This window comes from Echinops telfairi, unplaced genomic scaffold (assembly GCF_000313985.2).
Source record: "Echinops telfairi isolate 266 unplaced genomic scaffold, ASM31398v2 ScPeMD7_655;HRSCAF=1070, whole genome shotgun sequence".
Classification (NCBI taxonomy): domain Eukaryota; kingdom Metazoa; phylum Chordata; class Mammalia; order Afrosoricida; family Tenrecidae; genus Echinops; species Echinops telfairi.
In genome coordinates, this window is record NW_022104553.1 from 21,371,840 (window position 1) to 21,389,327 (window position 17,488).

At 51.4% G+C, this 17,488-nt stretch overlaps 1 protein-coding gene across 1 annotated transcript; it reads right to left on the bottom strand.

The window, feature by feature from the left end:
- Positions 1-155: 155 nt before the first annotated feature.
- Positions 156-15,918, bottom strand: ZNF473 (zinc finger protein 473). Its single transcript, XM_045293015.1, has 5 exons — positions 15,854-15,918; positions 11,195-11,279; positions 9,992-10,118; positions 8,853-8,939; positions 156-4,381 (listed from the first exon to the last, which is right to left on the bottom strand). The coding sequence occupies exons 3-5, from the start codon at positions 10,089-10,091 to the stop codon at positions 1,971-1,973; spliced, it is 2,598 nt and encodes an 865-aa protein (XP_045148950.1). The 5' UTR covers positions 10,092-10,118; positions 11,195-11,279; positions 15,854-15,918; the 3' UTR covers positions 156-1,970.
- Positions 15,919-17,488: the final 1,570 nt, after the last annotated feature.

Here is a 17,488-nt window from a genome sequence, read left to right on the forward strand (position 1 = left end):
ATCCACTCAATGGCAGTGGCTCTGTTTTTGTTGTGTATATATCTTTAGCCCTCCCCCCTCCCCCCCCCCACTGGAATATGAACACGTTGTGGGCGAGGTCTCTGCATGCACACCTCTGTGAGGGCAGATGTTTGATGGCATCAAGGAGAGAGATGAAGGTTTTCAAACTCAAAACTTTAATCAGTCGAGAGAAGGAACATGCACACATGGAGGGTGGGTCCGCACTGGCCCACCACGACGGAGGTAACAAGTTACAAATGGTGGTCTAGGTGGTTGCACACAGGGTTCCAACCCCTCTTTGGCATCAACACTCAATGGGCACACCTGTTGACATGTGCCTGCCGCTGGCCTCCTCCACAACACTTGGTGTACACCTTGACCCTCGTGTGCAGCATGTCTGCCACACTGGGCAGACAGGGTTCTGGAGGGCAGGGGCGGGGCAGGGCATGTGCTGGGGACTGAGAGGATCAGCTGTCTCTAGTGCAGTGTGGGTCCTACGGTTAGTTAGCAGGTTCCCAAAGAGCTTAAACAACAGTGCAGCCAACCAGCAGAACATAAAGTGCAAGGTTTGAGCTTTACATACATCTCCGAACTTCTTTAAGCACCAAAAACAAACAGAGATTCCAAGTTACCAGCGTCCAACGTCTTCATGAAACTACTGTGCTTCAGTCAACCCTGTGGGCGCCATCAAGGGAGTTGACGCTCCCGTTTCAATGAGTGAGTCTCAGCTGAGGGGCCAGGGTTCAAGGGTTCTAAGAGGGCGGGCTGTTTTCTCACCAGACTCTCTGGCAATCCGCCGGTGGCCAGGCTTTGCTAGATGACACCAGTGACTGGCATTGTGGATGTCGACCACCAACCAACAGTGCTCCTCTGTCAACTGGAGGCCGTTCCTTACCCTATCTGAATCCCGGAAGCTTCAGGGCAAAGGCAGGGCTTATCATGTTATTATTCACCCATCGGACTTCACAACGCACCCAGCGAGGGTGGCCGGCTTGGGTGTTTGGCGAGCAGTCAGCATCTTGGTGAACACTTTTTCCCACTTCCGTAGCTATAGGTGGTTACCCACGTGGTAATACCCAATGCAGCCTTTGAGCTGGCTGGTGTTTTTAGGATTAAGTGCCATGCTAAACTGGACCTCATCTAACCAATTTCGTTATGAACTGGGGAGGAGGGTTAATGGGATGAGGTGGTATATAAGGAAGAGGGGCCCTTTCCCAGTGAGAACTCTGGAAGGTTAGACGTGGAAAGTTTTAGCCACCTGAGGTTAGGCAGGAAGAATTTATGTGCTCTTCTTGGCTTTCTGTGGGTTGGCAAAAACATTTTCTAAATGTATGACAAAACAGAGATGGAGGAAAACGATCAGAAATGAAGAGCGCTAGGTTTTGGGGAACCAAATGAAGCAGAGGGTAAATTCTGGAGAAAAACTTAATTAACAGCTATGCATGGCATTCATTAGGAAAATTAAGTGTGGGGGACAGAGAGATGGAAGGTTCCCAATGATTTCCTTCCTTTTGTTCTAACATACACTCACAGCTCACACTTGGGGAGTACTTAAGAGTGCTGGGCATTCCTTCTAAATGCTTTCTATGTATCAATGTACGTAATCCTGACAACTGCCCTGAGGTAGGTAACTTTGATCATTCCCATTTTACAGATGAGGACACTGAGGCCCTGAGAGGCTCCACGTTTCCAAGGTCACTTTGGCAGTAGAGGACAAAGCAGGATTAACTCAGGCAGGCTGGCTCCAGAGTCTACCATTAAATCCCAATACTGTATTGCTTCTTACTGTGTTTTTACATTGTTTTAATGCAACTCATACGTGCAAATTTTACTAGGTTTGGACAAATTGATTTATTTTGGAGTGTGGAGCTTGGCAATGTGGCGATTCCAATGCTGGGCCTCAGATAAGCATTTATTGAGAGTCTGTTGCTCTGCTGCCACATAGTGGCCATGGGAAACGTGGCTAGATTCTACTTGTTTCGGGTGTGAACCTGCTGGTGTCGAGTGAAGCCGGAGTGGCTTCTGAAGGCTTTCTGACAGTGCTGACACTGGTAAAGCCTCTGTTGGGTGTGAACCCTGTAGTGCTGACTAAGGTGCGCACTGAGGCCAAAGGCTTTACCACACACATTACAGGAATAAGGCTTCTCTCCAGTGTGAATTCTCTTGTGCTGAGTCAGATTTGCCTTCTGGGCAAAGGCTTTCCCGCACTCGGCACAGGCATAGGGCTTCTCTCCAGTGTGAATTCTCAGGTGAATAGAAAGGCAGGAGTTCTGGCTGAAGGCCTTCCCACACTCCTTACATGAGTAGGGCTTTTCCCCTGTGTGAATCCTCTGGTGGCGGATGAGTTGAGCGGCCAGGCTGAAGGCTTTCCCACAGTCGCTGCATTCATGGGGCTTCTCACCTGTGTGAACTCGCTGATGTTTAGAAAGGGATGAGCTTTGACGGAACGTCTTGCCGCACTCCTTACACTCATAGGGCTTCTTTCTAGCATGGATTCGCTGATGCTGAATGAGGTAATTGATCTGAGTGAAGCCTTTGTCACACTTGTTACATTTAAAGGGCTTCTCAGTGTGGACTAACTGGTGTTCCAAAAGGCTCTTCCTTCCGCTGAAGGTCTCCCCACAGTTGTTGCACTGAAGCGGGTCCTCGCCGGTATGGGTGGCCTGATGCTCAGAAAGGGAGGGCCTGCAACTAAAAGACCTCCCGCATTCGCCACAGTCATAGGGTTTTGCTTTAGAATGAGTCCTCTGATGGCGGGTAAGCTGGGTACTTTGGCTGAAAGCTTTCCCACACTGGCTGCACTCAAAGGGCGTTGGTCTGGTGTGGATTTTCTCGTGCTGCTTTAGGTATCTGCTGCGGCTGAAAGACTTCTCACATCTGCTACACGTGTAGAGCTTCTCGACAATCCCTACGTGCTCGTTAGCTTGTGAGTCCCTACTTAAGATCGTCCCTTTCTCATCCGCGACTTGTTTGTCTCTGGCGTGAGCACTCTGGTGGCAGCTCAAGGTGGTGCTACACGTGAAGCGTTCTCCGCATTCCTGACACTCGTAGGGGGTCTCTACAGTATGGATACTCTGGTGCTGAAGGAGTTGCTTGTGGTGGCTGAATGTCTTCTGGCAGTGTGTGCAGCGGTGGGGCTTACCTGTGGTGTGAGTCGACCGATGTCGGACCAGGTGTGAAGGCCGGTTGAAACTCATGGCACACTCAGGACATTTGTGGGGCCGATTCCCTGTATGCGTTCTCTTGTGCTCACTCAGATGGGTGCTCCGGCCAAATGCTCTCCCACACTCACTGCATTTGTAAGGTTTCTCCCCACTGTGGATCCTCTGATGGATCTTTAGGGTTGAGGTATGGCTGTAGAATTTCCCACACTCACTGCACTTGTGAGGCTTCTCTCCAGTGTGGACAGCCTGGTGTTGGAGGAGTGAGGCGTTACACCTGAAGGTTCTCCCACATTCCTGACATGCAGAGGTAGCTTTTGCAGCATGGGTCTTCCGATGCTGGACAAGCTGTTTATTCAGAGTGAAAGTCACTTTGCACTGGGCACACTCATAGTGTTTCCGAGTATGAACCTGCTTATGTCGAGAGAGGTGGAAGGCTCGGCGGAAAGTCTTGCTGCACTCGGTGCATTTGTAGGCCCTGCCGGCTGGTTGAGCTTTCTCATCCAGAACAGGCCGTGAACTCTGACTGAATGCATGGTCATGGTCTTGACCCTTGCCCGCTCTCTCCCCAGTGTGAATGTTCTGGTGCCACAGGAGGTGGGTATGCTGTTGAAAAGCTTTCCCACACAAGTTGCACGTGTAGGACTTGTGGTTTGACTCAGTCACCTGCTGCCCTAAAAGGCAAGGGCTCTGGCTGGCACCTTTCTCGTCCTCCTGACAAACAGTGGCAGGTCTCTCTCCCGTGTGGATAACCCAGTGCTGGATAAGGTGGTAACTCCGAGTGAAGGCTTCCCCGCATTCGCTGCATTTATATGGTGTCTCAGCGCCCAGGGCTGTAGCGCCCAGTGGGGTCTGTTCTGAGGAGCAGTCGTTGCCGTTCTGGGGTTCTTGAGGCTTCCCTGATGGGGGACTCTCTTCAGGGAGCTCATACACCATGGGGCCCTCTTCTGGAAGGAGGACGGGCTGAGGACTAACGCCTCTCTTGAGCTCAGGGCTACTGCATGTTGTAGGACTTCCCTTGCTGGTGACAAAGTCAGACCTCAAAAGACTCTCCGAATGGTCTCCTAGCAGGTTATCTAACCAGCTGTCACCAATGCAGGCTTCTCCCAAATTGGAGTACCAGAGCGCATCCTTCGAAAAGGTCTCTATTATCTCCTGAGAGAGTCCTTCTTCCAAGAAGTCCTGCTTAAAAGGAGAGTACATGGGCTCAGCTGGGTCTGAAAGAGAGGGAAAGTGCAAATGTTTCCTGTTCCCAAGGCAGAGAGACAGGAACTGTTAGGTGGGAATGTGGACAAGAATAAGTAGGGGTCCTGAGTCAATCACTCATTAAGGGGATAAGTGCAAAGTGGCCAGAGGTGTTGAACAGACGGACACCAGAGAAAGCAAAGATCACATTCCCGAGGGGCATACAGGGATGCTGGGAAGCTGCAGTGTTTTAGGTGGAAAGTAGCTCCTCTCAGTGAACACTGCCCATTACCCACATCCCTATATCACTAAACAAGCATCCAGAAAGTACCTGGGATTTGTCTCCTGCCTCTCCTTCATCCTTCCCCGCGCTTCACCACTCCCAAAATCTTACTCTTCATTTTGGGTTCTCTATGCTGCTGCAGCCATCCACCCAATCTCCCAAGCCAGAATCCTAGGAATCAATCTCCACTTCCTCAATTCCCTCAACATAAGCACCACTTCCTGTGAGATCTATTTCAAATTTCCTCAGCCCCTTCTCTTTCATCAACTCCAATTTGCCCCTAGCTTCTCCCAGTCTCCAGCCTCTCTTGCAAGTCCATCATGATCATCCCCAAGGGAATTTTTATAAAAAAAAATTTGTCCAAGTAAAAAGAAGAAAAATTTAAAAAAAAGAAGAAGAAAAATATAAACATAAATTAACCCAGCATTCTTTGTGACAGCCCACAGAACTCTTACAGAATGTGACATAGTCTTACCTATTTAGATGTTCTTCTTAATGCTTAGCTTGGGTATCACCTGTCTTTGAGAACTTTCTTTGATACTCTAGTATGGATTGAATTATGTCTTCCCAGTACATGTTGCAAATCTAACATTTAAAGCTGATGGTGCCCAGCTATCCAAAGATATAGCATCTGGGGTCTTAAAGGCTTGAAGATAAACAAGCGGCCATCTAACTCAGAAGCAACAAAGCCCACATGGAAGAAGCACACCAGCCTGTGTGATCATGAGGTGTCAAAGGGATCAGGTATCAGAGATCAAAGAACCAAAAATCATATCATTGTAAATGAGGGTGAGTGCAGAGTGGAGACCCAAAGCCCATCTGTAGGCAGCTGGACACCCCCTTACAGAAGGGTTTCAGGGAAGAGATGAGCCAGTCAGGGTGCAGGGGAGCAACAATGAAACATACAACTTTCCTCTAGTTCTTAAATGTTTCCTCCCCCCACTGTCATGATCCCAATTCTACCTTACAAATCTGGCTAGACCTGAGGATATACACTGGTACAGATAGGAACTGGAAACACAGGGAATCCAGGGTGAATGATCCCTTCAGGACTAGTGGTGAGGGTGGCGATACCTGGAGGGTGGAGGGAAGGTGGGGTAGAAAGGGGGAACTGATTACAAGGATCTACATATAACTTCCTCTCTGGGGGATGGACAACAGAAAAGTGGGTGAAGGGAGACATCGGACAGTGTAAAATATGACAAAATAATAATTTATAAATTATCAAGGGTTCAGGAGGGAGGGGAAAAATGAGGAGCTGATACCAAGGGCTCAAGTAGAAAGCAAATGTTTTGAGGATGATGATGGCAACATATGTACAAGTGTGCTTGACACAATGGATGGATGGATAGCTTGAGATAAGAATTGTATAAGCCCCCAATAAAATGATTTTTTTTTAAAAAGAAAATCTAACACCTGTCCCTATAAATATGATTCTATTTAAAAATAAATACTTTCTCTGCAATGTTAATGAAGCCAATATAGGAGAGGTCCTAAACCTAGTGTAAGCTAGAAACACAAACACACACCCACACACAGAGAATAAATACACAAATACACACAGGGGACAAGGATGAGGCAGACAGATGATAGAGACATCTACAAGCCCACAAAGGTTAAGAATCATAGGTAGCTACAAGTCACTGTATGGCTAAGAGCTCAACTACTGCATGAAGGACGGGCAGTTTAAATCTACCCATCGGCCTCTGAAAGGTCACAACCGTGAAACCGTGATGGAACAATGTTACTCTTGTACTTAGGATCACCATGAGTTGTAAATGACTCACAGTTAACACTAGAAGCTGAAAGATAAAAGAGTACTACCCCTCCATCCCTACCTAGAGTCAAAGCTCCCTGTTTGTGGCATTTGATACAGCAGCACTAGGTGACTAAGGCCCTTGCTTCCATATCCTATTCTGCTTTAATCAGCTTCCCCTGTCTTCTTGCAACTACAGCCTAGCACTTGCCACCCACAACTGTAATTATGTCCTAGTGATTCGGTCCCTAGGCCAGATGGTGAGCTGATTGGTGGGGCCATCCACTGTTCCTCTGTGCATCCTTAGAACGCTCCAGGGCTGCCATGCAGGAGGCCACAGGAAACACCTGCTCACTCGGAGGGGCCCTCCTGGCATACCCTCAAGGACACCTCACAACCACCCTGGAAGTGGGCCCTGTGATCCCCTGCTGGAGCTCAGACCAAGGGGCTCTCCGAACCCCCAAGTGATGCCTCAGTTACCTAGAGCTGCCGGAACAGAAAAACCACAGTGGGACACTGACACAAGCAGAGGCCAGAAATCGGAATTCAGGGTGCCACCTCCAAAGGAAGCCTTACTTTCTCCATCACTGGGAGAGTGCCGCCTTGTCTCTTCAGCATTAAGTCCCTGTCTCCATTCAGCCCTGGCTCCCTGGAGATCTTCTTATGTTCTGGCGTCTACCTTCCTCGGTCTCTGCTCCTTCGTACCCCAAGAGACCGACTACAGAAACATCCTACACGAATACTGCCTCATCAACATACCGACTGGGACTCATTCCCAAATGGAATAACTAGAGATCTGCATGTATTTTTTTGGACAGGGGGGCACAAGTCAATTCCTAACACCACAATACGCTCGGGAGCTCGTTCAACACAGGAAGTTCCTCCACTCCCTCCTGCACCGTCCTTGCCCGTTTCCAGGCCTGTTCCTGTCTCCTGTCATTTGCCGGCTCACCATCTTTTTGGTGTCTCGGAGTCTGCCCAATGCGTCTCGGTCTGCAGTTTGAGATGAGCCGAGTGAAACCTTCCAAAAGCAGCTAGAACACCTGGCTCCTACTCCCCACCAGGAGGGCCCTACCTGCAACACATCTAACACGTCAGGCACCCTTGTGTGGAGCCAAACGAGGAGCCCCAGGCTGGAGACAGGAGGGTGGCACAGCTCAGGTCTAGTTCCTTCAGAAGCTCACGGCTAAAGGTGGAAGGAAATGGACTGACGGTGCAACTGCTACGAAAGGCAAAGCAAGGATATGGGATCACGTCTACAGAAGGTGTCTCATCGCTGGGTCCCTCTGCTACTGACCGGAAGGTTGATGCTCCAGCCTGGAAGCAAGGTGTCCTAGAAACCAGCCGTTCAAGGTTTTTATGGGCACAGTTCTACTCTGACGGGGGCATCGACCTGACGGTGACTGATGAAAGGTATGGCTACATGCCCTTGGACACGTCCCGGAAATGGAGCTGGCAGAAACAGTGACTGGAGGAGGCAGTGGGTGGGAGTGTGTGGGGGGGTCCGTGCTTAGACTAGGAAACTATTCATAAAGCCCTGTGTGATGAAGAGGAAGCTGCAGGACAGTCCTGAGAGGTGAGCAGTCACCTGCAGAGGTGGGCCAGGTGGGGTGGAAGGCTAAGACCCCACTATGGGGGCACTCCGTCTGCCATCTCCGGTACCAGGCCTCTCCTCCTCTCAGCGGCACTGCGGTGAGAGTCGGTGCTCGGTGCTCGATCTCTGCTTTCTCTCAAGGCCAGAGACAAGCCCCTAGAAGCCCTCACAAGCTAAGCCACCCTCCCTGAGGGAGCCCTAGGCCTGGGGATGGCAGGAGGGGTGCTCCTGCTGGCATTTCTGCCTGGGCTCAAGTTCCTTGCAAGTGAAGCTGTGTGCTGTGCCCTTTGGAGCCAGAAAGAAGGGCTGACCCGAACAACCCAAACCCATCACACCCAGCGCCACTGCCTCCATCCCAACACTCGGCTTCCCTGCAGGGCAGACAACTGCCTGCTGGGGCTTTCCACGGCTGTCAATCTGCACAGACGCGGCAGCCTTCTCCCACGGGCGGCCAGGGGGTTGGCCCCAACCTTGGGGGCTGCAGCCAACAGCTGTAACCACTGTGCCTCTACAGCTTGCTGGCCTGTCCAGAGAGGGCTCCACAGTGCTCGAGTCGGGGGGGGTGAGGGGGGGTTCCTATTCCTGAAAGCGCCCACAGTCCTGTGCTAAAGCCTGAGGGACAGACATGGAGGAAGATGGGAGGGAGGGACCACCCCGCTCAGGAATCCCATCCCCACCCCAGGACGAGGGGCTGGGAGCCAGCGGTGGCGGAATGACAGCAAGGAGCGGCTTGGTGAGACGGATGTCTGGGTAGATTTGCTGGAGGCTGGAGAGCGTGACAAGGACGTCTCCGTGACCCTGCCGCCCTCCACCTCATCTGTGCCCCGCGTGCACACACACACACACACACACACACACACACACACACACCCCGGTCTGCTGCCTCAGGGCTTCCACTCCCCAGGGCTTCCAGCTCTTCCCTGCCATCTGGGTGGGAGGTGAGGTTGGATTTTTGGGGGTCTGCAGGGAGAAGACAGCAGCGTTATTCCACCGGGGGACTGGTGAGTCATACGGAAGCCCACTGAGAGCCTCCTGTGAGCCAGAGCTCGGGCCGGCGGTCAGTCAACTCTGCCCTGCTTGAAGACCCAAGCCCGACCTTCAAGACCCAGGGGGATAAGAACTGTCACCGCTAGGGTTAGGGGCACGTGGACTAGAGCTGGCTCTCTGCCCACCTAAGTGTATGTACCCTGAGGGCCAGGCCTATGAAGAAGGAAACAAGTCTAGTGAAGAAATCCAGTCTAGTGAAGAAATCCAGTCTAGTGAAGAAATCCAGCCAGGAGCAGGCAGGGGAGAGAACTTCTCAACAGAGCCTTGAAACAGATACAAGCCCAGTTGGACACGGGGGGCAGCGAATCAGCTTCTAGGGATCATTTGCTAATTTCATGAGTTTGAACTTAGCCCAACAGCAGGGAGGATCGTTCTAGGCACTGGGAAGACACCAGCGAGCAACATAGGCAAGAAATTCCTGGCCTCACAGAGCCAGAGTTCTGTCCTCTGGAAACAGGTGATTAGAAATCGATGGAGCTGTGGAGCAGGGCATGCAGGAAAAGGGAGGGAGGGAGGGAGCGCTGCAGGGCCCCTGGGGTGTCTGAAATGAGGGGGGGGGTCCCAGCCTTATTGGGGAAGAGGGGAGGGGCTGAATCGTCCGAGGGAGGACTCAATGGGTCATTATGAGGCTGAAGAGGGGACAGGGGATAGATCTGGCTTCCCAATCTCATCATCACTGGTGGTGGCACTTGGGTGGGTCTCTGTGGGGAGGAGGACGGGCACTGGTAGATGTTGAGCAGCATTCTTGCCTGGATGTCGGTAGCACTCCACCCACCCAAGTGGGGACAACTGTCTCTGTCCCCAGCCTGGTCACAGTCCCCCGGGAGTAGAGCAGAATCACCCAGGCTGACGCTGAGCTGTCCATTAAGCCTGGCTGTGGCAGGGGACAAGGACGAGCACCCAGCAAGATTGAGCCTGGGTCTCCCGTGTGGGGGGGTAGGTAGGGGGACACACATGACACTCACTCAGTAGGAAGAGGCTCTGGTAGTTGTCTAGTGCCGTGTCCCAGAAGAGGTCCCCCTGGTCCAGCCCCTGCTGTTCCCAATCTTCCAAGGTGAAGTCCATGGCTACGTCCTGGAGGGTCACCAATTCCTAAAAATCGACAGCAGACTCTCAGTGACTCAGGGTTGGGGTGGGACAGAAACAACCCAGTTTCTACACAGCTTCCTCCCATGGTGACCCTGTGAGCGTCCTTCCTTCCAGGATACAACCAACGGCCTGCTGCCACGGAGTCACAGCGACCCCAGAGGACAGAGCAGAAGTGCCCACAGGGCTGTCAAAGCTGCTAGTCTTCACGGGGGCAGACTGCCTCACCTTTCTCCCACAGAATGACTGGTGGGTTTTGAACTGTCAACCCTGTGGTTAGTAGGCCTCAAAATTCTCAATACGGATCCACGGGGGCCTTCCTTATGGGATAGCGTGGCTTGCTGAGGAGAAACTTCTGGAGGTAGATTGAAGAGTGAGCAAGAAGGGGCAGAAGAGACGAAAAGAGCTAGGCCAGGAAGTGCGCACGCTGGTGGCGGAACTGTGATGCTGGAAAAGCTAGCTCAAGACGACGGAGCCCCTGGTGGCTTCATGGTTATGGGCTGACTGCTCACAGAAAGGCTGACTGTTCGGGCCCACAACAGCTGTGTTGCGGGCGCGCTTGCCAAGATCACAACCAGGAAACGCCTCTGTCACTTGTGCCCACTGTCAAGTCGAAACCCACTCGATAAAAACGCTTTCAACCAAAAACGAGCCTGAGGAAAGTAGCCAGTTCAAGTCCCTCCAAAAGCAGTACACACACACACACACAAACACACACACCCCACCTGGCACTCACATTAAAAACACACCAGAAGGACGTATCTGGAAATCAAATCTGGAAACTAGAGATCAAACTGAGTTACAAAGCATTAAGAAAGGGCGGATATAAATTATGTACGTCCGTAAAACCGTTACAATAATGGACAGGTAAAACTCGGCAGCATCTTGAACGGTTAGATGAGAACCTCAGGTGGTGAGGTGTCTCTGACGAGGAGAGATGGCTGCCACACCGGGAAACTGGGAAACTGCAATGGGTGAGACACCGGGCAATGTCTGACCTGGTGCGAGTTCTGCCGTGTCTATGCTCCACAGCAACAGAAATAAGTTACTTTTTTAAAAAGGTGAAGGGACCTTCAACTCACCTCTGTCACGAGCGATGGGGGCCTGGTGCCTGCAGTCCCATTTTAAGCTCCTCTTCCTTCCCCACCATATTTCCGACTGGCAGGGCTGCAGGGATAAGGGAGCGGTGAGCAAGCCTCCCTTCTTCCTATGGGTAACTCCCTGTCCATGTTGGATGAGACCCTGAAATGGCCAAACGTTCAAATCCCAAGGTGAACCTTCTTGCAGGATCGAAAAGACACCTGGGTCTCTCGAAGCACCCGGGCCCACGTTGTCATTGTGTTCCAGAGTCCACCAACTCCCTTCCGGGCCTCTGTGCTTCACCAGCATGCTAGTGCAGGCTTCAGCACTTTGGTGACTGAGGTCTGCTGTCTCTGTTTTGGACCTTCTTGGCCTGCTCACAGCTGGCTCTTAGCACCAGCACCAGGCAGGGCCCGTGGTTAAAAACATACACAAAACAAACTCACTCACAGCTAGTCAATGCTGACTCACTGTGAACCTACAAGACACGGTTGAACTGCCCGTGTTTCTGAGACGGTCATGCTCTCCTATGGGAGTAGGCAGCCGGTCCCTCTCCAGGACCCACTGAGATGTGATCCATTAGTACGGTCCTTCTCGCCATCGTTCCTATGAGGTGTGTTACGACCTGGCCTCTATGCCTGTGGCTATGATCCTGATCTGGAGGGAGTTCTGTGCTTCCATACTGGACACGATTAAGGTGGGGTTAACTCTTGACCTTAGTAGAGAATGTGAACAAACTCACCCCCTCTACTTGGGGTGATCTTTAGATTCTACCACAAGGTGACTCTATCTTCCACTTTCCTGCGGTGTATGGGCTGCTAGACAAAAACCACACCTGGATCAGAGCCTGTGGTAGTTACACAATCGTTTGTCAATTTGAGAGGATTAAGAGTGACAGGTGGAGTCTAGCCTATCAATCAGATAATACCCAATGAGGCCTCTGTGTGGGCATGGACGTCCAAGGATTCTGGGAACTCCTTGGAGGCAGGAGGCACTCTCTCGCTCTGCTCACTCCTTGGGAGACATGGCAGCTGACAAGACACATGGAACTAGTGCCCTGAGCTGGAGGAGCCACGTGGAGACCCCTGCCAGTGTTGAGATGCTTGTAATGCCACTGGATCCACAAGATCCACCCACTGGCCTGTGATCATCCTGCATTCGGCGTCATTGCATGTGTTTCGTGAGCATGAAGAGGAATTTATAGATTGGTATCGGACATATGAGCTAATGTCTACTACAGGTCTCTCTCTCTTTTGAATCATGACCCACAGGAATGAAGACAGCCTATATGGTAATCACTCAGACACAGAGAGAGGCCCTGGTGATGCGGTAGGGTATTCATGTGGGTGGCTAACCAGCCACCAGCCACTCCACCGGGAAAAGATGACATTCTCCGCTCCCGTGAAGATTGAGTTTCAGGAAGCCGCAGGGGCCGGGCTGCTCTGTCCAGGGGGAGTTTGGGTTTTCTTTTTTGGTCCAACACATCCTTAAAACAAAGGCTTAAAAAAAAAAAAAGGGCCCCCAGAAACAGCACGCCCTCTTACAACCGTGCCCCTGTGGGGGGCTCAAAGCACGGACCCCCAGCTGGGTCCACTGCCTCAAAACCAACAGGCAACCCCTTCCATTCAAACTCACTGCCCTGTGGATTCCGACTCACGGTGGCCCGAAGGACAGCGAATGACCCGGCCAACAAGCGGCCACTCTGCCGCTTCTGAGGCAGGCCAGGTGTGGCAGGCAATCAGGGCCTTGCAGACTGGTTTTTGTGTCCCCACTTAAATCCTGTGCGGGGTGGGGCAGGCGCAGGCAGCATTTCAAAACTGGGCATTTTAGTGATGCTCGGATGAAGTGTTCCAAGATTCCCACAAATAAATGAGCGGAGCACACTGCTGTCGGGCCCATTCCGGCTCACAGTGACCCTACAGGACAGAGAAGCACTGCCCCTGCGGGTTTTCGAGGCTGTCACTCTCTATGGGGGCGGAAAGCCTCATCTTTCTCCCCACCGAGGACGGCTGGTCACTTTGAACGACGGACCTTGCTTTAACAGTCCAACGCGTCACCCGCTACGTACCGGGACCCTTGTAAACATTCACATTAGGCGACAATGAAAAGTCACATATACCTCACAGCACTTCACGTCAGGTTTAGAGGTCAAAGTTAGGAGCGAAGGAACTGTGGGTGGGGGTGGGGGGCTCACTCAGTTTTCAGAGCTTTCTGAATTTTGTGCTTACAGATATGGGAATGGAGGAGAACTGTAATAGCATTAACTTTTATTGAACAATGTGTTCATTCATGAGAGAGATGATAAGTCACAACTTCTCAGAATAATTCGGCCCACAAAAAAACAAAAACAAAAACCACTCAAACACAAAACCAGGTGCCGTAGGGTTGACGCCACATCATGGCGACCCTGGGTCAAGAATAGAACTGTGCTCCACAAGGATTTCAATACCTGTGCTCTTTTAGAAGGAGCCCTGGTTGGTGTAGTGGGTTAGGCAATGAGCTTCAACTCGCGTGGTCAGCGGTTCACACCCACCAGTCCCTATAATGGAGAAAGATGAGGCTGTCTGCTCCTGTAAAGGTTTAAAATCTCAGAAACCACAGGGGTAGTTCTAGCCTATCTTCCAGGGTTGCTGTGAGTCAGAATCAACCCAAAGGCCTTGGGTATTTGTTGTTTTAGATAGCTCTCAGGAGATCACCAGATCTTGCCCACCCTACCGTCCAGTTGACTCAGTAAATTCAAAGTCCTTAGCTTTTCAGTTAATCCCCCCTCCTGCCCGGTTAGGTTTTAAATGCTAAACCATCTATCCTACCCAGGGACTCAGATGTGGCTCAACCAGTATTGACTGATTAGAATGCTTTGGCAGAAAGTTCTTTTTCGGCAACCCCCAGACTTGAACATAAGAAAGATTTCACCTAAAGTCCAATTTCCAAGTTGTTTGGGGTTTGTCTGTTTGTTTGTTTAATCCTGGGGTTTGGCAACACAGAACCTACAGGTCCTCAAGGCCAGTTTGCTGAAGTCTATTGAAAGGCAACTGCTGGAGGGAGGGCCGGAGGGAGAAAAATTGAGAAAGAAAATGTTTTGAAAATGATGATGGCAACAAATATACAAATGTGCTTGACACAGTGGATGTATGGATTGTGAGAAGAGCTGTATGAGCCCCCAATAAAGTGATTTTCTTTAAAAAAAAATAAGGAAAGGCAACTACCTAGCTGTATCTCCAATTACGAAGCTCACTGATCTAGTCAATTTTGACTCACAGTGACCCTACAGGACAGGGAAGACCTGCCCCTGTAGGTTTCCAAGATAACTCTTATGGGAGTAGAAAGCCTCATCGTTCTCCCATGGGGTTCGCGGCCCAATGCATAACCACTACACCACCAGAGCTCCTACACACAGAACGTTCCTTTAACCCGTCTTTCTACCTGGCCCTCACAGACATCAGAGCTTCAAACCCTTGCCTACGGTTTTCACCTCACTATTCTGTCCACATTCCTGACACGCTCAGTCCTGGGAAAGAAGGGAGTGCCTGTGGCCCTGACAAGAAGCCCAAGGTCACAGAGCTGGCAGAGCAATTTGAGTCAAAACAACTTCAGAGGCAGGTGGGGAGGCAGCAGGGGGTGGGAAACGAGGAGCTGATACCAAGGGCTCTAACAGAACATGCTGTGGAAATGATGATGGCAGCATATGTACAAATGTGCTTGACACAATGGATGAACGTATGGATTGTGATGGGAGACGTAAGAGCCCCCAATAAAAGTACTTATTTTAAAAAAGCAATTAAAAAACCTTGAGCGCGAAGTCTTCACAATCTCTGAAATGGAGCCCATAGGCAGTTAAGATTTCTAGCTTTCGCTCAGGCTATTTCCTAAAGGTATAAAAATGGGGTGAGGCTAGAGGAGACCTTTATGAGGAGCTCCGAAATCTGAGAGCTCTTCCAACTTTGACTTTACTCATGCATTGTGCACACAGACTTGACCTGGATTGTCACCAAGGCAATTGAGCATCTCTATCCCATTCCAGGCAGCGAGGCTTTAAACCATTCATGGAAAAGTGGAACGCAGACGGTAGAAATTTCCCATGAACTTTTTGCATTCCCTCCGTATGTTCACCGCAGAAATGCTTGCAAACACAAAGCCAGCCCATTCCCTACTTGAGGAGGGAGGGCGGGTGAGTGATGAACTATGGACCCTCTAACTTTCTAAAAACGGGAACAATTCCGATTTCCAATACCATCCCGGCCCCAGGGGAGCCAGACAGAGACTCGGGATCCGCACTTTAGTTAAAATTAGAAAACATCAGCACGACGCCTCCATGCTTATCCCTCAGAGTCGCAGTCCCTACAGAGCTCCGTGCATCCTTTAAGACGCTGCGCAGCCCTGCCCAACGACCAGTCAACCCATCCTCTTCCCTCAGCCCGCTTTCTCGAAGACAAAGTAAAAGCGCTCTCCTCGGAGGCCCCGTCTGTCAATCAGTCATGATTTCAAGAGGGGTCGGGCCCACTATCGGGTCCTAGACAGGCGTCCGAGACGCCAAGACACCTGCCCCGAAGACGACGCGACGCGCCTCCTTCGGAGCCAGTCGCCCCCTGAGCCCCGCAGAAGGTCCGGGCCGCCAGCCCTCCACAGAATCCGCCGTCCCTTCAGCTCCAGGGTCTACGCACCTTGGGACTGCGGGCTGTCCGCTTCACAGACGCGACGCCAGCCCGGAGCGACGCGGAGAGCCAGCTCCTCGCACGCGCGGCTCCTCGCAGCCACTTCCGGTGCCGCGAGACGCTTCTCTGGAGCCGCGGCTCAGAAGCCTCCGCGCCCGCGCCGGGACTCGATTTCCCAGGAGCCTCCGCGGGCGCCTTCGTTTCGATTCCCTCGTTCGGAATTTAGATCCCCGGCGGAGCGCCAGTGGGCTGGGCGCGGGTGGAGCAGGGCCGACACTGGGTCAGGACTGGGTGGCCTGGCAGTCCGATCTTTACTCGCCGGAGACGTTGAGGTTTTCCCGAACCAGAAGTGGACGACCGTTCGGTTGTCATGGAAACGCGTCCGTCCGCAAAGTCGAGGGGACTAACGTTGCGGAGCTGCGGGCGGAAGGAATCCTGCGGGCGGAGCCGCGGGGACGCACCAGCTCTCCGCGCAGTTTTACAATTGGCTCCACCAAGGCGCATGCGCAGTCGTCCCAGGCGGCTTTCCAAAAGGGCGGAGCGCGGAGGCTTCTGGGAAATGGAGTTCCCGAGCTGTGCAGGCAGCGTCCCGCCGCAGGGCTGGGGAAACGCGCGCAGCGTCACTTGCCCAGCGGGAATTTCTTGAGGGGCAATTGAGATTTGAGTCCCAGGCTCTTTTGAGGGTCCAGGGTCTGGCGACAGACTCCTGGGCAACCCCACCCCTACCCAAGTGCAGACGTGAAAATGAGGAGGCCCGGATGTCTCCCGAGACCGAGGTGCACGCGACAGTAGGAGGCGAGGATCGAAAAAAGAGGATAGTGGTGGCTGGCCTGACCCGTCCTCCCGTGCGTGGCTTTAGAAGCGGACGTGGCTACTGCGGTCAACGGGGGTTTTCTAAGGCTTTGAGAAACGCCCCACCTGGACAACTAGGTCCCTGCTTATTTCTGTGGGACGTGGGGCCGAGTCGCTGTCACCTAGGCCACCCCTCCCGGGATAAAGCTGTGGTCTTAATTCTTAGTCCTTTTGCAAGTCACAGATGCTTGTGAAAACAAATCAAAACCAAACCCCCCAAATCATAGCGACCCAGAACTTTCTAGAAAGGGTGCAATACTCGGACAGCTGTGCAGAAAATGTTGAAGCTGCATGGACTGATCCAGACAAGCCCGGGAATTCGGAGGTGTGGGTCTAAGTTCAGAACTGGGCAGCGTCTGCCGCCAGCAACTCCGCGGAAGAAAGATGAGGCTGTCCATCCGCTCCTGTGAAGACTTACAGCCTCATTAACCCAACGAGTTTCTGTCCAATAGGGTCGCTATGAGTCAGGATCCACCAGTGGATTGGTTTTTATTTCCAATCAGATGCCATTTTTATTTCAAACTTCAATATATTTTTTACTTAAATCTTTTTACTTTGAAATAATTGTAGATCACATGCAGTAAGAAATAAAACATTTACTACTGTGCTTTATTTAACTCCTCAGGATGATAATACTTTTAAATACTATTGTGAAATATCATCAATGGGATATTGATATTCATAAAATCCATAACTATTACTTGGATTTCTTAGTTCTATTCGTACTCTTACGTTTGTGATATCTTAAAAATCATTGTTAGAGTTACCTTATCAATTTTCTTTTTTTTTTTT